This window comes from Phragmites australis, chromosome 4 (genome assembly GCF_958298935.1).
Source record: "Phragmites australis chromosome 4, lpPhrAust1.1, whole genome shotgun sequence".
NCBI lineage: Eukaryota > Viridiplantae > Streptophyta > Magnoliopsida > Poales > Poaceae > Phragmites > Phragmites australis.
Genome location: NC_084924.1, coordinates 11,828,710 through 11,854,186, shown reverse-complemented (window position 1 = coordinate 11,854,186; position 25,477 = coordinate 11,828,710). Strand labels below are relative to the sequence as shown.

At 43.4% G+C, this 25,477-nt stretch overlaps 1 protein-coding gene across 1 annotated transcript in view; it reads left to right on the top strand.

Moving 5' to 3' along the window:
• Window positions 1-25,477, top strand: part of LOC133915713 (putative callose synthase 6) — a 63,567-nt gene that overhangs the window by 8,321 nt on the left and 29,769 nt on the right. Inside the window, exons 10-12 of the mRNA XM_062358980.1 lie at window positions 14,586-14,714; window positions 14,908-14,984; window positions 15,644-15,734. Of these exons, the coding sequence (XP_062214964.1) occupies window positions 14,586-14,714; window positions 14,908-14,984; window positions 15,644-15,734 (297 nt within the window). The remainder of the gene's footprint in view (window positions 1-14,585; window positions 14,715-14,907; window positions 14,985-15,643; window positions 15,735-25,477) is intronic.

Below are 25,477 nucleotides of genomic sequence, written 5' to 3'. Positions count from 1 at the left end.
TTTGTTCTATTGTATTAAACATTTAGTTTATCCAACTCCTTTAGCTACCTGCATCAATGGCAATAATAGTGACAAGTAGTGATAGTATGTCTCGTCAGTCTATAAACTAGCCTTATCTGCTGCATAGTGTTCCTATAGTGTGTCCGGGAGCTTCATAGTGTCCGTTAGGGGTGACATGAGGAGCATGAGAATAGAGTCATGATTTTGGCCGATAAAGAAATGTCTCTAGTTGAGAGTTGCGAAGCTACAAGTAGCAGTTAGGGGCGACATGAGGACTGAGAAGGTAGGGATGAAAACGGACGGGATAAATCCCGTTCCGTTCCGATCCATTTTCTATATTTTCTTGTCCGTTTTCGATTCCGTTTTCGAAAGAAAATGTGAAAATGAAAACGGTTATGGGGTTTTTCCGACCGTTTTCGGATTTCCCGTTTTTAATCTAGAATTTCCCGTTTTTCTAATTGAGATCAAACTTCACAAATCACAATGTAGCCCACATACCAAGCCCGATCGGCCAGTCCAAACATAACCTCCATCCCAAAGTTCAACCAAATCCCAGTGGTCCAGTCTCAGTTGGCTGCTGACCTACCGATGTTGTTCAAGCTCTTGCACCACCTACAATTCTAGTCTTTGTATGATTGTATGTTATGCCGAGTACTCGAGTTACAACATGATAGTTGTTTTTTAGTTGATACTTATGTCATTATGTGGTTTATCTGTGTATGATATAAATTACTTTTGTTGGTGTGAATTAATTATGTGTCGCGCCGATGCTTGAAATCATTATTCTACGGATCAGTGTTCTCATTTTAAATTATCGGTTCCTGACTGATACCCGTATATTTATGTTCGGATTGGTTCGTTTTTGATATCCCGACATTCCCGAGTTCGTACCCGTTTCCGGCTTTTCCGTTTTCGATTCCGTTTTCGAGAGAAAATGTGAAAATGAAAACGGTTAGGGGGTTTTCCCGACCGTTCCCGTTCGTTTTCATCCCTATGAGAAGGCAAAGCTGCATCAACAATGATGAGAAGCAATTAGCCAAAAGAGTGGCCAACGACAAATGAATATCAATCGGCCGACTGCCAAGGAATTCGTGGACTCGCATAGCACAGATGAACATGTAGAGCAAGTGCAGTGGACTTGGATTGACGGGGCTGAAGCAAGGACTATAGGGCCATTTGCATTTTTTCCACTGCTTTGAAACATTGATGTATATTTGCCATTACAAAAACTTAATTGCATGTTTGCCACTAGAATAGTATTTTACCAAAACTGTAGGGTCGAGAATGGCAACTAGAGGTGGGATGAATAGGCGCATCAACTATTTTTTTTTTTTGAAACGGATGGTCTTTTCCTATTTTGACACCTAAAGCAACTCAAAACACACGCGGCAACAAAGAACCAAGAGAAACAAGGGACAACAACAGTCCTTGAAGAAGGTATGGCTCGCTTGGATGTATGTGAACACTAGGTTCCATTGCAAATCATTCCAAGAGTTAACGCCATAAAAAAAATTGCAACTTGAGAAAGAAAACCGGTTTAAAAGAGATAGTCACCGGGTGAAGAAACACTCTAAGTTGATGTTTTAAAGGCAAGGAAATTCAAGACCCAAGGGTATACTTTTGTATGTGAATTTTATGCCTCTAGTAACAAGAAGAACAACTTCCCAAGGTAAGAACATTTCAAATCATCAATCAAAACAAAAATCACAACTAAAAAGGAAAAATTCGCAACAAAGCAAGGAGCCAATAGAAGGAAACTAGAAGGAGATGAACACAAGCATCGGAGAAAATATGCACTTCATTTCTTGTGAAGGTCAGCCCTCTTTTTTTTCAGATTATAAAGTGTTTTCCTCATAAAAAGCTCTCAATTATTACAAAGGCTAAGCTCTCCTCTCCCTCTCCAAAAACACAACCACATAACTCTCTAATAGCTGACTAAATCTTTCCTAATAGCCCTACCCCTCTATTTATACGCCTAGGGAGCTTCCTTGGAAGCCAAGTTTCTTTATTCCTAAAATATCCTTCTCTTTCAGTACACTTCTACCTACCACCAAGACATTTTGGTCAATTTTCTCCTCCATTAATTGGATGACCCTGGCGCCTTCACGACATAGCTTTGCTTCGACGTAAGCTTCATGACGATGCCATGTGCACTCCATCTTTCCATGGTTTTGAGGCCAAACAACGAAACCGCCTCGCACGCTTCTCAAAGCGTGACTCACTGCCACTTGCTTTCGCCTCAAGCAAGCATCTCGATGTCGGCACATGTACTCCATCTTATGATCTTGACCGATGGCAAGTCTCTCCCGCTCCCGATCCCTCGAGCTGCTTTTTCACTTGCACCAACATCCCATTTGCTCGACTTTGTCAACACGCCATCTTCATCCATCTTCTCATGCTTTGCTTGACCTTCATGTGCACAGCTAGGATCACCATTGACTCCGCACGACCTCCTTGATCGTCCGACACAATGCAATACACTTGGCCCCAATCATCCCGTCGTCAACTGCCAAGTCACATCCATCACCAGCACAACATTAGACAAACAAACACATATCTTCAACTCCATTTAACTCCTTCACAAGTTAGTTGAAATCGAAATCTTTGTTACAAGACACAATCCACAGAAAACATGAACGCCAGATGTTCTGGCGCGTACACTTCCTGGACGTTGGACCATCCAGTGAGTTCAATCCAACAGATTGACCATTTTGCAACCTCTCTGCAAGAAATGCTCCGGCAAGCACTACTACCTAATGCCGGACCATCCGATATGGACTTCAACTTTTTCTTCATAGTTGAAATGCTCTGGCATGAAGTCCTTCTAAACACTGGACCATCCGACGTGTACAAGTCCACCAGAGCCAGTTTGTAACCTCTTTGCAAGAAAAGCTCCGGTGTTCACTTCACTCTATCACCGGACCTTCGATGTACACTTCAATTTTTGTCTCTAGGATAAAATACTTCACCGTGAAACTCATCTAAACGCCAAACCTTCCAGCGTGCACAAAATTCCTAGCGTCGGATCATCTGGCGTGTATAATTTTCCTAAATTCAGAGACAAACATGCCAACTCCGTATTCTCTGCAACTTTGGTTAGCCAAGATCATAATTGCAATACGTAAACAAGCTCATGCAATCCCAAATCATCAAACTAAATCCACAAACTTGTCAATCACTCATTACATATAAACCAAGGTACATTTCAACTTGGTTTCTCGATCTCCCCTTTTATGAGTGCATTGACAACTCTCAAAGCACAAAGATTTTTGTTTGAAGAAATCCAAACAAGAAAAGCTCATCCAAGTGACAAGAACCCGAGAAATAGCATAAGATGTCACTTGAATAAGAGGATTGCAAAAGCTCGAAAAAAACTATGATAAGCCAAAAACCTCAAAAGCGCAATAAAAGCTCAAATGTTCCCTCTTTATGCAAGATTTCAAATTTATTTTCTCCCCCTTTCATCATGCAAGATTCTTCTTTGGAGAATAGTGCAAGATTTCATTTTCTTCCAAAAACTTAGGGCATATTTTTTTCCTTTTGGCAATGCAAATATCAAGGAAAAAGCACCATGTAATGTATGAACATGGAATTCTAATGAGCTTTCACAAGTAGATCACAAAGCATTTTCAAGTGCTAGAAACATCAAAGGACTACGAAAAGTAGAATGTGGAGCTCATAATTGCATAAAGGCTCAAAAAGAGACAGTGATACAAAAACATGAAGCTGAACAAGCTAAACCTGAAGAAATGTTAGCGCATTTAGGTTCACATAACCGAATTATGATAAAATCGATCACCACGTAAGGATTTACTCATGCCGAGGCAATACAAGCTAAGAACTAGCAAACTTCAATATCAAACTAGGCAAACAAGCATTTATGATAGTAATCTTTCTAAACGCTCATATACAAAACTAAGACTTAGTTAAATCAAAATAATTGAAAAGATTGAGCATTTAGACACACTTTGTAATTCATTTTATCCTCAAGTTGGCTCTTATTCAAGCAAAGTGTAGCATGACTAGGTACGGTAAACACCTTGAAGCATCAAGACAATCGTATTGGATCACATTTTAGCACAAGACACTTGATTGCTCAAGAGTATTCAATTTTCACAAATTATCAAGTTTTCACAAGTCAAGTAGTGTCTTTTCGGCACAAGGAACACATGTTCCCTAAGGTTCTATCATGAGCTAAACATTAGACAAAAATATAAAATATAGTATAATATTCTCCAATCCACTGTCTTGAACCAAGAAGCTTAGAACAAGATATTTGTCAAACTAGCCTTAACACAAGCATTGACTAAGCCAAAATAATTACGAACATGGTGATCAATAATGTAGCATTTCATAGTCTACATGATTCATAAAATTACCAAATTTCATCATTAGCAAAGCTACCTTGCCAAAAATGCTGTCAAAGCATCAAGAGAAGCTTAAGATTAAAAATTTGCTTCGCATAACTACTCAACTTCATCAAAATTCAAGACTAGCAATAGAAAATGCTAAAGACATACAAGTTAAAGCTCAACTACTATGATTATCTTGCAAGATGAGATGCAATGCAAATGCATCAAAAGTAAGATAGAGTATGTATAAAAGTAACTCCCCCTCACACAATGCCATATGGATGACACACTTCAAGCTCTCCCATCAAATAAGCAAATCGGGTTGCATCTAAAGGCTTGGTGAAAATATCAGCAAGCTGGTGTTGGGTGTTAATGTAACATAGGTCAATATCTCCCTTTTCATTGTGGTCTCGCAAGAAGTGAAATCTCATATCTATGAATTTGGTTCTGGAGTGTTGGACTGGATTATTGGCTAAGCTTATGGCACTAGTGTTGTCACATAAAAGTGGCACACTCTTGAAGTCTAACCCAAAATCTCTCAAAGTAGCAACCATCCACAAAATCTGAGAACAACAGCTAGCGACAGCAACATATTCAGCTTCAGCAGTAGACTGCGCAACACTAGACTGCTTGCGAGAAGACCAACAAATAAGAGAGGTACCTAAGAAATGACAAGTATTTGATGTACTCTTCCTATCAATTCTACAACCAGCAAAGTCGGCATCCAAAAAACCTCGAAGAGAAAGCGAAGTAGATGCAGAAAATTAAAGACCATACTCAAGGGTGTATTTGAGATACCTTAAGATGCACTCCATCGCTTGACGGTGAGATGTCCTTGGCGATGCTTGGAAGGGGGCACACAAGCAGACGATGAAGTGAATGTCGGGTCTTGTCAAAGTCAGATACAGGAGGGAGCCAATCATTCTCATGTACTCCAGCTAGTTTACCGCCTTGCTATCTTCATCCAGATCAAATGCGGTTGAGGTAGCCATCGTTGTCACCAAGAGCTTCGCATCGCTCATGTCAAACTTCTTCAGCAATTTTTTGGTGTACTTTGTCTAGTGGATGAATGTACCTTACTTGGATTGCTTGATTTAAAGTCTGAAGAAGAAGTTGAGCTCACCTATCATCGACATCTCGAATTCACTCCTCATAGTTTCTGCAAACTTAGATACAAGGGCATGAGAAGAGCCAAAAAAATGATATCATTCATCTATATCTAAACATGTAAGAATTCATTGTCATGCCCGAAGCTAAACAAAGTTTTATCCACCGATCCCATGACATACCCGTGATCTAACAAGGACTTAAACCAATCATACTAAGCCCTAGACACCTGCTTAAACCTATACAAAGCCTTCCGAAGCTTGTATACTCTATGTGGATATTTGATGTGCTCAAACCTAGTGTGTTACTTTACATATTACATAGACCTCTTCCTCTATAAACCCATTTAGGAAAGCACTCCTGACATCTATTTGATACAACTTGAAACCTTGGAATGCCGCAAATGCAAGGAGAATCCTAATGGCTTCTAGTCTAGCTACTGGTGCAAAGGACTCTCCAAAGTCTATTCCCTCTATTTAAGTGAAACCCTGAGCCACAAGTCTAGCCTTGTTTCTAATTATAGACCCATCCTCCGCCTGTTTGTTCTTTAAAACCTATTTTGCGCCTTTGGAGGTGGTTCTACAAGGATCCAAACTTGGTTTCTCTCAAAATTTTCTAGTTTTTCATGCATGACATTGACCCGATTTGAATCAGAAAGAAAGTGTTAAACATCATGGGACATAAAAAAGCAACAAATGCAGAATCAGTAAAATGAGCATGTTGAGCAGATTTGGACCTTGTTACCCTTTCACCAAGGTTGCTGATCATCAGCTATGGGGGATGTCTCTACTGAATGTGTTGAGGAGCCTCGCACTGTGAGACGATCTCCCCCTCAAACACTATTGGTGTAGGTTCGAAAGTAGCTGAAGTGGAAGTAGAGGCTGCAGGACCCTCTGCCAATGTAAAAGAGGTAGGAGCCAGCTCTAAAGCAGAAGTGATAGTAGAAAGTAGTTGATCATCCTCATTATCACCGAGTGCTGGAAGGTCACCATCTACGAAGATGCTTTTGCTCAACTCTTGATTACCTGCACACTCAAGAACAGGGCTAGCACAAGGGGTTGATTCATCAAAGGTCACATCACAGGACTCCATGATAGTGTTAGTATCAAGATTATAATCCCTGTAAGAATGACCATGAAGAGAATATCCCAAGAAAATTTCATCAAAAAAATGCAACTCGAACTTATCAAGATTGCCACGCTTTATGATGAAACGACGACAACCAAAAACTCTCAAGTGAGAAACTTTTGGCTTCCTCCCAAAACGTAACTTATAAGAAGTCACATTCAAAATCGAGCACAAGAAAATCCAATTGGAGATATAGCAAGTTGTGCTAATAGCCTTTGTCCAAAACTTTCTTGGAGTCCTATGCTCATCAAGCATTGTCTTAGCTATCTCAGCTAAAATTTAATTCTTTCTTTCAACCATGTTATTTTACTGAGGAACGCGTAAGGTAGAAAATTGATGCTCAATGCCATGTTCAAGACAAAAAGCATCAAAGAGATAGTTCTTAAACTCAGTGCCATTATCACTGCAAATTGCTTTCAATGCACTAGGGAGTTCCTTGAAAAACCTCAAAGCTAAGATTCAAAAGTGCGCAAACATTTCATCCTTGCTCACAAGAAAGAAGACCCAAGAGTAGCGAGAGTAGTCATCAACAATGATAAAGACATACAACTTTCCACCCACCGAACGAACTCGAGAAGGACCAATAGTGTCCATATGGAGAAGTTCTCTTGGTCCTTCTGTCATCACTAGATTGATTGGTGGGTGAGAGGCTGCAACCATCTTGCCGTGCCGACAAGGAGCACAAACAAGGTTTTCTCAAACTTGATCTTGGACAATCCTCGGATCAAACCTAGGGCGCTCAACCGTGAAAACAAGTCAAAACTCATGTGCCCTATCCTCCTATGCTAAATCTAAAGCTCAGAAGAAGGTTAAGCAATCAAACATCAAGAAGAACCAAAAGAATTAGAAAATCGACTCAATAAACTCTCCCAACTCTAGAAATTTAACAAATCAAAGTGCTTGAGGAATCAATAACTCGAGAAGCATCATACTTGAAGTGCACTTCTAAGTCTTCATCAAGCAACTGAGATACAGAAAGAAAATTGTATCGAAGATGCTCCACCAAAGCCATATCTTTGAGAGTAAAACTCTCATTTACCTTTACCCTACATTTGGCCTTCACTCTTTCTTTTATATCATCCCTGAATGTGATGTACTCGTGTCTCTTCGTCGGGGTGAGACTGGAGAACCATAATACATCTCTAGTCAAATGGAATGAACAGTCGATAAGCTACTTGTTCTTTAGGCCTCCGCCTGCCATCTATATCTGAGACGAATAGTAGGTGGATGACTTAGTATTGGGGTTAGACAGAAACCTCTTGGGAATCTAGTACTGGGTCATCTACCCTAAAGCAATAAAAGTAGATGCATGCAGATCAACACTAGCACGCTGAGGTTGAGTACCACGATAAGAAAAGTGTGGTCCATCAAAGCGCCACGACTCAAAACCTCTTACATGCGGACCAAAACCATATGAATCATGGTATGGTCTACGTCAGGCACCGCCTCTAGAAAAGACTTGAGAAGTGTCAAAAACTCATGAGCGAGAATGAGGAAAAGGCTCATGTACACCAAAAGAGAGACGGTACATGTCCCAAGTGCCCCAAGCCCACTCACGCCACTCATCTCTCCTACGGTGAAAACAAAATCTAACTAGGTAACTCTCTCTCTAGCAGTAGGTACAATGGTAGCGTTTCTCAGGAAATTGACTGCCGGTAACTCTAGATTCTCTCACTGGAGCCTTCATCTTAGCCTGTGAAACTCTCTTGGGTTATGGTGTGGGTTTCTTCTTAGTGGGTTGTGGTGTGAGTTTCTTCTTAATGGGTTGTGGTGTGGCGTGTGGCATTGACCTTGGATTTTCGGCTTCTAGAGTAGTAGGTAAGGTAAAAACAGTTTTACCAACCCCATTGTATGCCACCCCCTCAAAATCCAACCCTAAAGCTAAACCTGCCATATCTGCGTACATTTTGGTCTTAGTCAAAATCAAATCCATTTTACCCTTGCCTTGTGAGTATTTCTCCATAAGAGAAAGGAGATACTCATTCTCAGCCATGAGCTTCTGAACCTACCCTCTAACTCAGCCGAGTTTGTTCTTAAAGACAATATAGGTAGAACAGTTTGGCTGCACATCCTTGGAACACTCAGTACTCTCCAATCTAGACTCTAGCTCCTTGATGCGCTTGTATTTCATATCAAAATCCTTTGCAAGCAAAGGATAATTCTTGCAAGCACCTAAGAGAGTAGACCTAGACTCCTTGTCAAGGAACTTCTTCTCGGCAGTCTTAAGCTGACTGGCAACTTGAGCATGCAAAGTTTGAAGCTCAGCAAGTTCACTCATTACAATAAGGCAACTATCATACTCTTCATCCTTGGCCCTAGTCGCCCCACGGCTGCAGTACTCGCGAGGTGATCGGCCATGCTGAACGTGATCGCTGCGTCCGCCTGCCTCGACTCGGCCGGCGGGCTTGGCTCTGGCGCCGGCGCCGGCGCTCCTTCGATCGCAGCGGCGCCCGTGGGTGACCTGCGGGAGATAGACGAAGTTTAAAATCGAAGCCTAGTTCGGGCAAAGAGCACCCAAGAATGAGCGAAGAATGAAACTTACTCGGTCGTAGTCCCCCGGTACTGCCATTTGGCCACCGGGAGCCTGAAGTCCGGGTCCGGCAGTGCCGGCCCGGAATCCTCCCGTCTCCTCTTCCGTCGAGGGCTCGGCGGGGCCGCCGCGCGGTTCCCAGACGCCGGGTCAGGCCCCATCCTCACAAGGCGCGGTTCCAGGACCGGGAACGCCGCCGCTACCGATGGCGACGGCGGGGAATCCGGCACTGGGATGTAGACTCGGGGGCGTTTCCCCCGATCCCCCGGCGTCGCCGCTACTACGCTGTCGGCGGTGCCCTCTTCTCTGGTGTGGCGGCTGCTGCCTGCAGCGGCCCCGCCACCAGCCCGCGCCGGGCTGTTCGTGGCCTCCTCGCTGGCCAACTCATCCAACCCAGGGAGCTCGGGGGCCTCGGGGCTCTGGCTCCTCGACCGGTCCACGAGCCCCTAGGCATCAAACTCCGGCAGCTTCGCCATGATCGCCGCGCGCTCGGGGTTGGCGCAGAGCGCCATCTCCGGCCACGGGAGCTCCGCCCGGCTCATGTCTTCCACTCCGGTCACCACTCGGGTCATGCCCCTCAGCTCCGCTGGGCCCAGGTCCCAGCTTGCACCGATTTGGGTCCAGGTGATATCCTCGGGCCCGGTGTAGAGCCAGCACGGCCGGGCCCGCTCCCGCAGGGGCACCAGGCGACGGCGCAAGAAGTCCGCCACCACCATTACCGAGGTCAGCCCGGAGTCGCGCAGGAGCCTGATGCGCTCGAACACCGGCTCCAACCTCGCGTCCTCCGGCGACGGCACCTCCCACGTCGACTTCTAGGGCTCCGCCGCCGCTTCCGGTAGAGTGAGACGATCGTGGGGGTCGACGTCGACGAAGAACCAGTCCCGTCGCCACTCCTCCCATTTGCTGCGTAGCACCTGGGGGATGTACTGCTCCCCCAAGCCGTCTCGCAGCCGAAGATTGCAGCACCCCGCGACGTCCGCCGTGGAGTACCCCCTCTTCTTCCCGGCTGGCCGCAGGACAAAGAAATGCCGGAGAAGCGTCGCCGAAGGCACCACCCCCACGAACATCTCGCAGAGGTGCGCGAAGACCGCCAGTACCACGACGGAGTTGAGGCTCAAGTGCACCAGTTGGATGCCGTAGGTGTCGAGAACTTGGAGGAAGAAAGTTGAAAACGGCGGCACCAACCCCGCCGCCACAAAAGAAGTGAACAAAACGATTCGCCCGGGAACGGTCGTCGCCGGCGGAAAGTTCACCGGCGTCACCACCACGGCTCCCTCCTGCCCATTGGGGACCAGCAGCTTCCTGATTTTGGCCGCCGCCTCTTCATTCTTCAGGCGAGACTCCGGCAGCACGCTGTCCGGAGTCCTGTCACGACGGCCTCCTCCGGCTCTCGGCATCTCGACAGGAGGGGAGGTTGTCTGGTGGTGGAGAGAAAGGAGTAGAAGCGCTCCGATCGCCTGAAAGATTTCTAAGGGCTCCGGAGCACGAAGGAGACAAGAGCAAGATCGCAAGAAGGCGTAAAGAGGGGGGTGGATTGATCCCCTCCCCCTTTTATATTTCAGAGTTCAAACATTGCCGGCCAACGGTTCGCTCGGCTGGACGGCTTCCTCGGTCAACGCAACTACCAGGCGAATCTCCCACCGATCGTGCGGCGTCAGCGGCTGCCAGGCGTATTTTCCTCGATCTGCGCGGTAGCCGCGCGTGCCGCCCGTACCATTGTCATGCCCTTCGGAAGTTGTGTGGCCACGCGTCTGCTTGTCTCCCCGCTAGGCCGTACCAGAGGCCCGGGTCTAAAGGTCCACCTCTTGAAAGCCTGCCATGTGGCGTCCACGCTAGCCTCGGCCTCGTCCGCGGCGAAGGGCCCATCCGCAGTCTCCGTGCCATCGCCTGCCAATGGGCCCGGGGGCTACTATCGGTGTATCAGGAACCGAGGGTCCCTGAGTCCCGAGGCCAGGCCAGCCGTCCGCCACGCATCACCATCCCGCGAGGTCCCTCCTGCGGGATGAGGAAAATCTAAGTTCCGGGAGAAGGTGCTCGGGGCCACAGCCTCTGGTCTCCGAGCACCCCAGTTCCCCGATGACCCGCAGAATCCAAGTACCGGGAAGAAAATGCTCGGGGAGGTGCCCGGTCGCCCCCAAGCACCCTAGTCCCCCGACGATCAGAAGAGCTAAGTTCCGGGAGAGAGCGCTCGGGGGGCTGCGTGCGGCAGCCCCCGAGCACCCGGTTCCCCGAGGGTCAGTGCGAAAGTGCTCGGGAGAGAGTGCTCGGGGTTGCACGTGGCAGCCCCCGAGCACTCGGTTCCCCGAAGGGTCAGTGCAAAAGTGCTCGGGAGAAAGTGCTCGGGGTTGCACGTGGTAGCCCCCGAGCACTCGGTTCCCCGAAGGTTCGTGCGAGAGTGCTCGGGGAGGTGAACAGTACCCCCGAGCACTCGGTGCCCCGACGACCCAGAAGGGCCCCCGAGAGACCCGCCGATGAGGTGTCAACCAATCAGAGGTCCGAGGCCGCATTTAATGGGCGTGCGCGGCCTGATATTCCCAACTGCTCCCGCCGCAGTGTCAGTCCCTGCCATGCTTTGGCAGGGAGGCGTGGGGCCATTAATTGCACGGGTCCCGTCCCGTATCATCCGGTATATCTCGGGATAACGTTGCCAGGATCAAGACGTTCTGCCTGCCGCCCTGCCGTGGCAGAGGAACAAGACAGGGCGGGCACGCCGGGTGCCTCTGTGGCTGCTCGGTGGGCCCTCTCAACGGCGCCCGTCGCCAGGGCGTCCACAGTGACGAGTGACCGGACGCGCGCCGCGTTTTTCCACCGCCCCTGTCACTTCGCCCAGAGGAAATGATGACGCCTTTCTCAGTCGTGGCGCCTTGGAACTTGTGCCCCTTCCTTCCCGTTCGGGTATGTCGCGGCCGGCGAGTGCATAAAAGGATTGGCATACAGAGAGAAGAAGACAATCGAAAAAAAGATCAGAAAATCGGAACATCGGAGGAGAGAACAATTGGAAAAAAGACAAGCCCAAGTAGTCGATCGTGCCACTCTCAGACGAAAACATCGCAAGCAAGCCTGAGCAGAGCTAGAACAAGGAGCCTCAAGCTCTTAGTTAGACAATACATTCTTGTAACCAGACATATCCCTGAGGGATCCCCCTCACGGTAGGATATAGCATCCATACAGGAGTAGGGTATTACGCCCCCGTGCGGCCCGAACCTGTCTAAACTCCGGTGCATTTACTTCCCTTTGCACTAGGTTGATCATCCCCCACCACCGGCCGTTGCATTTACTTCCACTTCCATTTATTTCTCCGACGAACTCATTCAGGATCATCCCCCCGGCCGAATCTCTAAAAAAGGGGTCTCTCGGGATCCCTGCGACAGGAGTTAATCCTCCGACAACCGTGGTGCCTTCACGACTTAGCATCACCTCGATGTAAGCTTCTCGATGATGCAACATGCACTCCATCCTTTTACAGTTTTGAGACCAAACCGCAAAACTGTTTCGCACGCTTCTCAAAGTGTGACTCACTGCCACTTACTTGCACCTCAAGTAAGCATCCTAATGTCAAAACATGTACTCTGTCTTGTGATTGACCGCCGACAAGTCTCTCTCGCTCCCGATCCCTCGGACCGCCTTGTTACTTGCACCGGCATTTCCTTCGCTTGATTTTATCAACACGTCATCTTCATCCATCTTCTCATGCTTTGCTTGACCTTTATGTGTACAGCTAGGATCACCATTGACTCCGCTTGGCCTCTTTGATTATCCAGCACCAAGCACCCCGTTTGGCACCGATCATCCCACCGTCGACCGCTAAGTCGCATCCATCACCTGCACAATATGAGACAAATAAACACATATCTCCAACTCCATTTAACTCCTTCAAAAGTTAGTCAAAATCAAAATCTCTATTTCAGGACACAATCCTCAAAAAACATGAACGCCGGATGTTCGGGCGCATACACTTCCTGGACGTCGGACCATCCGGCGAGTTCAATTCAACAGATTGACCATTTTGCAACCTCTCTGTAAGAAATGCTCCAATGAGCACTACTGCCTAACGCCGTACCATTTGGTGTGTACTTTAATTTTTTCTTCTGAGTTGAAATGCTCTGGCGTGAAGTCCTTCTGAACGCCAGACCATCCGGCGTGTACAAGTACATCAGAGCTAGTTTGCAATCTCTCTGTAAGAAAAGCTCAAACGTTCACTTCACTCCATCACTAGATCTTCTGGTGTACACTTCAATTTTTACCTTTGGGATTAAATACTCCAGCGTGAAACTCATTTGAACACCAGACTTTCTAGCGTGTACAAAATCCCCAACACCGGATCATCTGGTGTGTACAATTTTTCTAGATTCAGAGACAAACATGCCAACTCCGTATTCTCTGCAACTTTGATTAGCTAAGATCATAATTGCAATATATAAACAAGCTCATGCAATCCCAAATCATCAAACCAAATTCACAAACTTATCAATCACTCATCACATATAAATCATAGTATATTTCAACTTGGTTTCTCACGAACAACCTTGCCATTGGACTAGCAGAACTCACTAACACCGTTCACTTGACGCTAATGCCCCTCTGTTTCTCTCCATAGTCCACTAACGGCCATACTTGATCACTCCCGCCGGTGGTCTTCTCTTCCTTCCCGCCTCCATTTTGCTCCACTAAATGTTGTAGCCGTCGGAGTCACCCCGTCGCCGCTCCTCTGTGCTCCTCCATGGCCCGAGCTGCCTCTCGCCTTCCGAATGCTACTCCTGCTCCCGGGCAGCTGTCGGGGTATTTGAGTCCTTTCATGACACTAAAATTTTTTCTTTGGCTTTCGTAAATTATTTTTGCTTCTAAAATAGAACAGTTCTGCTCATGGCAACGGAGCAGCGGCAAACGGGAGGCTTCGAGGCTCGTTTCGATGGCAAGTCTGCAGTTTGACCTTTTATAATGGCGAGCATGCAGATTGGGGGTGAAACTAATGGCAAATATGCAATTTTTCCTACCATATAAGAATGTGTGTTCAATCTGTTTCAACAGCTCAAAAGGGCTATATAAAAAGTACAAGACACGCTCAAACCCTAATTCAGTAAAATGACAATAATACCGTTAACATGAAGGAATATCTTTTTGTCCATTTCTGAATGTTATGTAATTGGATAGAGTCCTGAGAACACAAAGTTGTCTTCTGACTTCTGAGTTATGCGTGATGTATTTTTATAAAATGAACTATGGAAGAATGAAGTATACAACAGCATAAGTGACATACTCAATAGCACCTTGAAAATTAATATGATTGTCTGTATGTCTTTCAAACCTTACCGCACCTTTAACCTTTTTTTCATTAAATAATTATATTCTTTAACTAAAATTCAGAAAATGGACCTGCAAGCATTTTTTTTTTCTGATAAATGGCCTAGGGGCTAATGTCTTCGGGCATGTATGAGCATACACTAACTCATTAATAATTCATGAGCTAGATGGCGAGAGATTTACATGATATAATAACTGATAGAGATGGAGTTTTTGACCCACCATTTCGGAGAGAGGGGTGCGATGATGCATTTCTGCAGCTAATTATTCAACCAATATACGATGTTATGTACAAGGTACGTGCTCAGATATTATTGTTAGATCTTGTATTCTTAAGTTTAATTTTTGCATATCTAACTTTACTCTCTTGCATAGTTGTGTATATACCTACATCCAGTTATGAATAATCCTTTCAATAATCTTTCTATAATGTTATTTCCTAAATTTTATTTGGCTCTGTTTTTCCTTTATTTTCATTTGATACAATAGGAAGCTTCATGGAGCAAAAGAGTTACTGCAAGCCACTCGAAGTGGAGAAACTATGATGACTTGAATGAGTACTTTTGGTAATTCCTTCTTAATAGCTGCACCTTCTATGCTTTACCTACTCCGTTCATTTTCATGGACACAGATCCTCTGCAGTTGCCACTGATAACTATAGAGAACTACAGTGGAGTGTATTAGGAGCACTCCACAACCCTTGGTTTGGAGATGTATGGATTGGATCAATTGCTACACTAACGCTACAGTACCTGATGCTACAGTACAGATTCGTGCCGCAGTAGAATCAAACACTGCAGCTACAGTAATCCACAGTAACCCGTGATTAATTAATGCAGAGAGCTGTAGCAATAGCCTCATATTACTGTACAAAACAGTAATCCTCTGCATTAATCGTCATTAATGCAGAGGATCCGTGTCCCATTTTCATAATGTAAGGCCCACCGTTGCACTTTTCACCAAGACTAAGAAATGTTGAAACGAAGGTGAGAGTAGGAAAATATGCCATGTATAATCCCTATCAAAAGATGCTATGTCAACAATTGATAGGGAATAAACATGAAAACTTTGGATTAAATGCACTATGGTTTTTGTTGTATTCTTATATTTTTGTAACATAGTCACATACAAATTGCAGCCTCCGCTACGACGAAACAGGTGGATTATTAATAAGCCAAACTTTTTGTACCAGTTGTGTTTTTGTGATAAACATCCACATTTTCAGGTCGAAGAAATGCTTCAAAAAAGTTGGATGGCCAATGGATCTAACAGCTGACTTTTTCGTGCGTCCTCCCGAAACTGAAAGCAAAATCGCGGTTAGTCATTAATTGTTTGCATTATTTTGATTTTTTTAAACATGTGCTGTCAGCAGTTTGTGCAATGGACCAATTTAGATGGCTCTGAACCCAAGCAACTTGACCTCGCTGAAGGGCGGTAGACGCACCTAAGTGGGTGCGTTTATTTGGAGGGAGTTGATAGGAGGGAATGGGAGTTTAGAGGCAGGAGACTAAAATTCTTTTGTTTGTTTGGTGGGAATGGGAGTTCAACTCCCCTCTAATCAACTACAGGTGGAACCTGGAAGTTCAACTCTCCTCTTCAACACACTCCTTCAACTCCCCTTTCCATTCCCATCGGTTGCCAAACGCACCCAAAGTGCTAGGGTATGAGAAAGGAGACTAAGAACATATTGGTTTTCTTATTGCTTGAAGAATAATGGATGTCATGGCCTCATTTATATAGAAGCTGGCCCTAAAAATGAATCTAATCCAGTCTCTTCTAAATAGATTAGTATAACCGATCTGATCTGATACTATCCCTAACAACCAATCTAACATAAGGGTTGTAGGACCGAGAATGATGATTAGAGGGGATGAATAGATGCCTTACAATTTTTTTCGAAATAGATGGTCTTCTTCTATTCTTCTACCCAACACACCTCAAAAACAAGAGCGGAAGCAAAAACTTAAGAAAGACATGTTATGCCAAAGGATCCTCAAAGAAAGCATGACTCTCATGATTGTAATTGAACACTATGTTCTATTGAAATCCAATCTATGCATCATTGCATATAAAAGTTTGCAACTAGAAAAAAGAACACTTTGAACCAAAAAGATAGTCACTGGGTGAATAAACTCTCTAAGTTGATGATTTAGAGGCAAGAAAATTTAAGACCCACTTGTATATATTTGTATCTAAATTTTATACCTCTAGCAATAAGAAGAACAACTTCAACAAGGTGAAAAAATTCAGCTCTTCAATAAAAAAGAAAATCACAAAAAAGCACAAAAAACTTGTAAACAAAACAAGAGAACCAATAGAAGAAAACTAGAAAGAGATAAACACACGCATATAGGAACACAACATCTTCATTAAAAGCAGAGGAACACCCTATTTTTAGCAGATTACAAGGTGTTTTTCCTCTCAAAACTCTCACTTAATACATATGCTAAGCACTCCTTTGCTCTTCTAAAACCCCAACTCACAACTCTCAAATGGATGGCTAAAAGGGCTCAACCTGCCCTTCCCTTTATTTATAGCCTAGATTCCTTAACCCTCAAGTTATCTAAATTGTTCCTAAAATGCCTATCTCTTTTAATACACACCTACCTACCACCGAGGCTATTTTCGTCAATCTTTTTTCTTGTCCATCCAACGGCCGTGGCGCCTTAATGACTTAGTTTCACCTCGACGCAAGCTTCACGATGATGCCATATGTATTTCATCCTTCCACGACTTTGAAGCTGAACCACAAAACTGCCTTGCACGCTTCTCAAAGCGTGACTCACCATCACTTACTTACATCTTAAGCAAGCATCCCGATATCGATATGTGTACTTCATCTTACGAACTTGACCTTTGACAAGTCTCTCCCACTCAGGCCGTCTTGTCACTTGCACTGGCATCCCTTTAGTTTGACTTTGTCAACACACCATCTTCATCTGTCTTCTCACGCTTTGCTTGACCTTCATGTGCATAGCTAGGATAACCTTTGACTCCATTAGTCCAAATTATATCCATCACCTGCATATCATGAGACAAGCACATATATTTCTCTAATTTCATATCCAGTTAGTCCAACTCCAATTTTATCTCCATCTTTAGCTAGTCATGATCATAATTGCAATACATAGACATGCTCATGCAATACCTGAAATCGTCAAACCAGATCAACAACCTTGTCAATCGCTCATCACATATAAACCAAGACACATTTCAACTTGGTTTCTCAATTTTCCCCTTGATAAATGCATTGACAACTTCTCAAAGTACAAAGACTTTGGTTTGAAGAAATTGCAACAAGAAAGCTCATCCAAGTGACCAAAAGCTAAAGAAAGAGCAAACTGAGGTCACTTGGCATAAGAAGATTGCATAAGCCCGAAGAAAAGCAAAGACAAGCCAGGAACCTCAAATGCACAAAATCAAATGCTCCTCATTGATGCATGCACAATTTCTCTTTTCATTATGCAAGATTGTTCTTTGTGGTTTTGTGCATAAATTATCCCCAGAAGATTAGTGCATATTTTCTTCCCCTTTGGCAATGCAAACATCAAGGACAAAAACATCATGCAATGCATGAACATGCAATCCTAATAAGCTTTCACAAGTATACCAAAAAGCATTTGCAAATGTTAGAAACATCAAAGAGCTATGTAGAGTAGAATGTGGAGCTCACAATCACACAAAGTCTCAAAAAGAGACAGCGACAAAAGAGCATGAAGCTACACAAGCTAAACCTGAAGAATTGTTGGCGTATTTAGGTTCACATAGCTGAATCATAGTAAAAGCGACCACCATCCACTCGTGCTGAGGCAATACAAGTATTAAGAACTAGCAAACTATAATCTCAAACTAGGTAAATAAGTATTCATGACAGTAGGCTTTGCAAACACTCACGTATGAAACCAAGACTCAGTTAGATCAAGTGATTAAAAAGATTGAGCATTTAGACACAGTTCTTTATAATTCATTTATCCTCAAGTTGTTTCTTATCCAAGCGAAATGTCGCACAACTGGGTACGCAAACACCTGAAAGCTTCAAGACAACTGTATTTGATCACATTTTAGCACAAGAAACTTGATTACTCAAGATTATTCATATTTCACAAGGTATCAAGTTTTCACGAGATCAAATTAAGTAGTGTCTTTGTGACACAAGGAACACATATTCCTCTAAGGTTCTATCATGATCCAAATATTTGACAAAGATAGAAAATATAGTGCAATGTTTCCCAATCCACTGTCCTGAACTAAAAATCTTAGAGCAAGATATTAATAAAACTAGCCTTAACACAAGCATTGACTAAGTCAAAATAATTACGAACATGGTGATCTAGAATGTAACATTTCATAGTCTACATGATTCATAAAATTACTAAATTTCATCTTTAGGAAAGCTAGCTTGCTCGAGAAGTTTCACGTCAAAGCGTCAAGAGGAGCCTAAGATGAAAGATTACTTCGCACAACTAATCAACTTAGTTCAAATTCAAGACTAGCAACTAAAAATGCTAAAGACATACAAGTCAAAACTCAACTACTATGATTATCTTACAAGATGAGATGTGATGCAAATGCAACAAAAGCAAGAAAGAGTATGTACAACGATAACTCCCCCTTACACAATACCATAGGGATGACACACTTCAAGCTCTTCCCTTAAAAATGCAAACCTAGTTGAATCTAGAGGTTTGGTAAAGATGTCAGCAAGCTGGTATTGGGTATCTATGTATTGCAAGTCAACATCTCCCTTCTCATTGTGGTCTCGCAAGAAGTAGAATCTCACATCTATATGTTTTATTCTGGAGTGTTGAACTAGGTTATTAGCTAAGCTTATGACACTGGTGTTGTCACACAAAAGTGACACACTCTTGAAATCTAACCTAAAATCTCTCAAAGTGGCAACCATCCATAAAATCTAATAACAACAGCTAGCAACAACAAGATATTCAGCTTCAGAAATAGACTGGGAAACAGTAGACTGCTTGCGAGAGGACCAACAAGCAAGAGACGAACCCATGAAAGGACAAGTACCTGAGGTACTCTTCCTATCAACCCTATGACCAGCAAAGTCTGCATCCAAAAAACCTCGAAGAGAAAGCGAAGAGGATGCAGAAAACCAAAAACCATACTCAAGGGTGTATTTGAGATACCTCAATATGCGCTTCAACACTTGATGGTGAGATGTCCTTGGTGATGCTTGGAAGCGAGCACATAGGCAGACGGCAAAGTGAATGTTAGGTCTTGTTGCCGTCAGGTACAGGATGGAGCAAATCATACTCCTATACTCTCGCTGGTCTACCGCCTCACCATCTTCGTCGTGATCAAGTACGGTCGAGGTAACCATCGGTGTCACCAAGGTCTTCACATCGCTCATGTCGAATTTCTTTAGCAGATCCTTGGTGTACTTCATCTGGTGGATGAATGTACCTAGCTTGCATTGCTTGATTTGAAGCCCAAGGAAGAAGTTAAACTTGCCCATTATCGACATCTTGAATTCCCTGCTCATAGTTTCTACAAACTTGACCACAGGAGTATGAGAAGAGCCACAAAAAATAATAGCATCCACGTATATCTGAACAAGTAGAAAATCATTGTCATGTCTGAAGGTAAACAAAGTTTTATCGACTGACCCCATCACATACCCATGCTCTAACAAGAAGGACTTAAGCCTATAATACCGAGCCCTAGGTGAAACGACAATGATGTTGCCTAGGGGGAGGGTGAATAGGCGTTTTTCCAAAAATTCATCCCCTTTTACCATTAGCCTAAACTTGCAAAGCAATATAAAATAACGGATTTTTCACAAGTGAAAAATCTAAATATGCTAGGCTCAACTAGTGCACAAACACCCTAAATAAGTGTGAAAGTTACAATCCTACGGTGACAAAAATTATCCAATTCTAGCAAAACATATGCAAGAAAACATTAATTGAAAAACCCTGAAAGCACTGTCCACTGGAGTATCCGAACCTGGATACTCCGGGTTGTACAGTTCCGGAACCTCCGGGTAAATCTGGAATCTCCGGGGTCTGTACAGAAACAAGCTCGAAATTGAAATTAAATAGCGCCTAAAGAGTTCTACCTCAAACCAAATGAAATTGTGTGTTCCAATTTATGATTCCAAGTAAATCCATGGAGAATCTACAATAAAAAACACACAAACGAGTAGATCGAGCAATATGCACAAATATTGAGCAAGAACTCAAATGTAAACAACCGAAGTGGAGACACAAAGATTTATTTCCTGAAGTTCGGATTCACCACCATGAATTCTGCGTCTCCTTTGAGGAAGCTCCAACGAGCCAGGTCTCTTTCAACCGATTTTCTCAATCCACTAGCTTTATCTCTTCCCTTGCAGAGGCGAGATCGACCTTCACAAACTTTCCTGCGGCTCACCACACGCACGGGAGCTCGGCGGGCAACACCTAGCCGGCGAGGAGGCTTTACCTCGAAGAGTAACAAATACTTCATGAACTTCTTGCCGATGAACTCAAGTGCTCAAGAATAAATTTTAGCTCACTTGTACTGTATCTTCCAGTCTCTCAACCCAATTCACTTTTCTTCTCAAATCTCTCACTAAAATGGAGTGGGAAGGAGTTCTTTTGGCTCTAAAAGATTTTTCTTTCGTATCCTTGCAGCAGCTTCAAAGAATGGGGGTGAGGGGGTATTTATAGCCCACTTTGAAAAACTAGCTGTTACAGGCTTTTCTGGTCTAACCGGAGTATTTGGGTCAAGCCGGAGACTCTTGGTTTGAGGGGGTATTTATAGCCCACTTAGAAAAACTAGCTGTTATAGGCTTTTCTGGTCTAACTGGAGTATTTAGGTCAAGCCGGAGACTCTGGGTTGGCACAGGAACGCTTAACCGAGAACCCTGGCTGGAACTCAACTCGGAAACTTTGGAACCCGGAGTACCCATCTCCACCCGGAGACTTCAGGTGAACTAAACAGCCCCAAACTGAGACTTCCCCTCAGAACCTCACCCAAAGACTCCTTCGGTGCCAAGCCATTTTCTTACTCTTTACTACGGATGGTCCACCGCAACCGAGTCTTACTTGTCCTTCATCGTCTTGCCGTAGAAAACCACTTTGTATTCGACATCTTCAAGGAATTAACTTTATCAAATATGGAGTCCACTCTTGTTCTTTACTCTTGGTATATATGATTTCAATTCAACTTATGCCTTCTAATGGATCCTAACCCATCTCACTCTCAAGCACAAAACACATGGGTTAGTCCATAAAACCTAATTGACAACTTTTGTACCTTAAGTTACTTGATCTCTACACATAACTTATTAGCCTTCATGCATATTCTCAATCTTCATATAGAACATAACCCCACTCATTCTCAAGCACATAGCACACGGGTTAGTCCATAAAACTCTATTGACAATGTCATACCTTTAGTTACTTGATCTCCACAAGTAACTTAATCTTCAAGTTTATTGTCAATCTTATTGAGCTTTTATTTCTCCTTATGAGCATCACTAGGAGCTCAATGAGAACGATGCATTTCTTTTGTTCTCATGGCATTTCTCAGAAAATCTATGATTCATCATTTATGCATCTCCTATGAAATAACCTAATAACAATTCTTAACATAATTGTTAGTCCATAGGTATTGTCATCACTTACGCGAGCATCACCTAGAGCTCATTCATTTTGATGCATTTTTAATCGCCCCATTCACCTAGAGCTCATGCATATCTCTCAATACAATACCTATGGAATAACCTACTGACAAACTCAACACCATCGTTAGTCTATAGATATTGTCATTAATTATCAAAACCACATATAAGGGCTAGATGCACTTTAACTAGGCACCTGCTTAAGCCCATACAAAGCCTTTTGAAGCTTAAATACTCAAAGCCTATATACTCTATGTGAGTATTTAGGGTGCTCAAAACCAAAGGGTTGCTTGACATAGACATCTTCTTCTATAAAACTATTTAGGAAAGCACTTTTGACATCCATTTGATACAACTTGAAACCTTAGGATGTCGAAAATTCAAGGAGGATCCTAATGGCTTCTAATCTAACAACATGTGCAAAGGTCTCTCTAAAGTCTATCCCCTCTATTTGAGTGAGACCCTGAGTCACAATTCTAGCTTTGTTTCTAACTATGGGCACATCCTCCTTCTATTTGGTCTTAAAAACCTATTTTGTGCCTATGGTATGAATATTTGGGGTGGTTGTACAAGAACCCAAACTTAGTTTCTCTCAAAATTTTCTAGTTCTTCATGCATGGCATTGATCCAATTTGAATTAGAAAAAGTGTGTCCAATATCATGGGGCTCAAAAAAAGCAACAAATACATAATCAATTAAATGATCATATTGAGCAGATTTGGACCTTGTTACCCTTCACCAAAGTCGTCGACTGTCTCCGCTGAATGTGCTGAGGGGCCTTGCACTGTGAAATGATCTTCCACTCAAACACAGCTGTTGTAGGCTCGAAAGTAGCTGAAGTGGAAGTAGATGTTGTAGGACCCTCTGCCAGTATCGAAGAAGCAGGAGCCAGCTCTAAAGCAGGTGTGATAGCAGGAAGTAGTGGGTCATCCTTATCATTATTGAGAGTTGGAAGGTTGTCATCTACAAAGATATTTTCACTAATCTCTTGATCACCTGCACACTCAAGAACAGAGCTAGCACAATAGGTTGATTCATCAAATGTCACATCATAGGACTCCATGATGGTGTTGGTGTCAAGAATATAAACCCTGTAAGAATGACCATGCAGAGAATAACCCATGAAAATCACATCGGAAGAGCGCGGCTCGAACTTATCAAGATCGCCATACTTTAGGATGAAGTAACGACAACAAAAAACTCTCAAGTGAGAAACCTTCAGCCTCCTCCCAAAGCGCAACTCATAAGAAGTCACATTAAAAATTGAGCGCAATAAAATCTGATTAGAGATATAGCAAGCTTGCTAATAGCCTCTACCTGAAACTTTCTAAGAATCCTATGCTCATCAAGCATCGTCCTAACCATTTCAACCAAAGTTCTATTTTTCCTTTCAATCACGTCATTATGATGAGGAACACGTGGAACAAAAAATTGATGCTCAAGGCCATATTCAAGACAGAAAGTATCATAGAGATAGTTCTTAAACTCAGTGCCATTATCACTGCATATTGCTTTCAATGCACCAAGGAGTTCCTTGAATAATCTCAAAGCTAAGCTCCGAAAGTGTGAGAACACTTCATCCTTGCTCACAAGAAAGAAAACCCAAGAATAGCAAGAGTAGTGATCAACAATGTACATACCACTTCCCACCTGCCAAACGAACTCAAAAAGGACCAACAGTATCCATATGGAGAAGTTCTCCTAGTCGTTCAGTCATCATCAGATTAGCTGGTGAGTAAGAAGCGGCAATCATCTTGCCATGCCGACAAGGAGTGCAAATAAGGTTCTTCTCAAACTTGAGCTTGGATAATCCTTGGATCAAGCTAAGGCTACTCAACCATGTGAGAAAATCAAAAATCATGTGCCCTAGCCTACTATGCCACATCCAAAGCTCAGAATAAAGTTGTGTAATTAAACATAGAGAAGAACCACATAACTCAAAAAAATTAGCTGTAAAAACTCTCCCAACTCGAGAAATTGGATAAACCAAAGCGTCCGAGGGATCAAGAACTCAAGAAGCATTGTGCTTGAAGCGCACTTCCAAGTCCTCATCCAACAATTGAGATACAGAAAGTAAATTGTATCACAGATGCTCTATCAAAGCCACATCTTTGAGAGAAAAACTCTTATTCACCTTTACCATACCTTTGGCCTTCACTCTTCCTTTTCTGCCATCCCTAAATGTGATATATTCAAGTCGCTTCATCGGGGTGAGGCTGGAGAACCATGATGCATCTCTTGTCATATGGCGCGAACAACTGGAATCAATAAGCAACTTGTTCTCCAAGCCTCCACCTACCACCTACATCAAATAAGAAGAGCTCGAGTACTCAGTGCTAAGGTAAGTAAGAAACTTTTTGAGAATCTAGTATCGAGACACTCAAGGGGAAGAGGTAAAAGCAGGTGTATGCAAATCAATCCTAGCACACTGAGGGAGGGCACCACGATGAGGAAAGAGTGGTCCGACAAAGCAGTATGACTCAAAGTCTCTGATATGTTAACCAAAACCATATGAATTATGATATGATCTACGCCGGGCACCACCTCTAGAAGGAAACTGAAAAGAGCCTGAAACCCATGAGTGAGGGCGAAGAAAAAGCTCATATACACCAAGGGAAGGGTGGTACATGTCCCAAATACTCAACTCCCACTCATGCCTCTCATTCTGGCAGTAAGTGCAATGATAGCGTCTTTGAGGAACTTTTCTGCCGGTCACTCCAGACTCTCTCACAGGGGCTTTCATTTTAGACTGTGGAGCTTTCATTGGTCAGGGTGTGGGTTTCTTCTTAGTGGGTAGTGGTGTGACATTGATTTTGAATTTCTCAGCTTCAAAGATAGTAGGTGTGGTGAGAACAGTCTTTCTATCCCCATTGTAATCCACTCTCTCAAAACCCAACCCTAAAGCTAAACCTGTCTTATCTGCCCTCATTTTGATCTTGGCCAAAATCAGACTCATTTTTCCTTTGCCTTCTAAGCATTTTTCCACTAAGAAATGAAATACTCATTCTCAACCATCAGCTTTTGAACTTGCCCTCTAACCAAACTGAGTTTGTCCTTAAAGACAATGCAGGTAGAACAATTTGGCTGCACATCCTTGGAACACTTAGCACTCTCCAATCTAAACGCTAGCTCCTTGATGCATTTGTCTTTCATCTCAACATCCTTTACAAGCAAAGGGCAATTCTTGCAAGTTCCCAAGAGAGTAGACCTAGATTCCTCAAGTAGCTTCTTCTCAGTAGTCTCAAGCCGACTGGTGTCTTGAGTATGCAAAGTCTAAAGCTCGGTAAGCTCACTCATGAGCACAAGGTAACTATCACAATCCTCATCTTTGGCCCTAGACTTAAATAAGGTAAACTCAGTTATCACACAGTCATAACTAGACTTAAGCTCCTTCAACTCATGAACATCTTTCTTAAGTAATCTATCCTTACT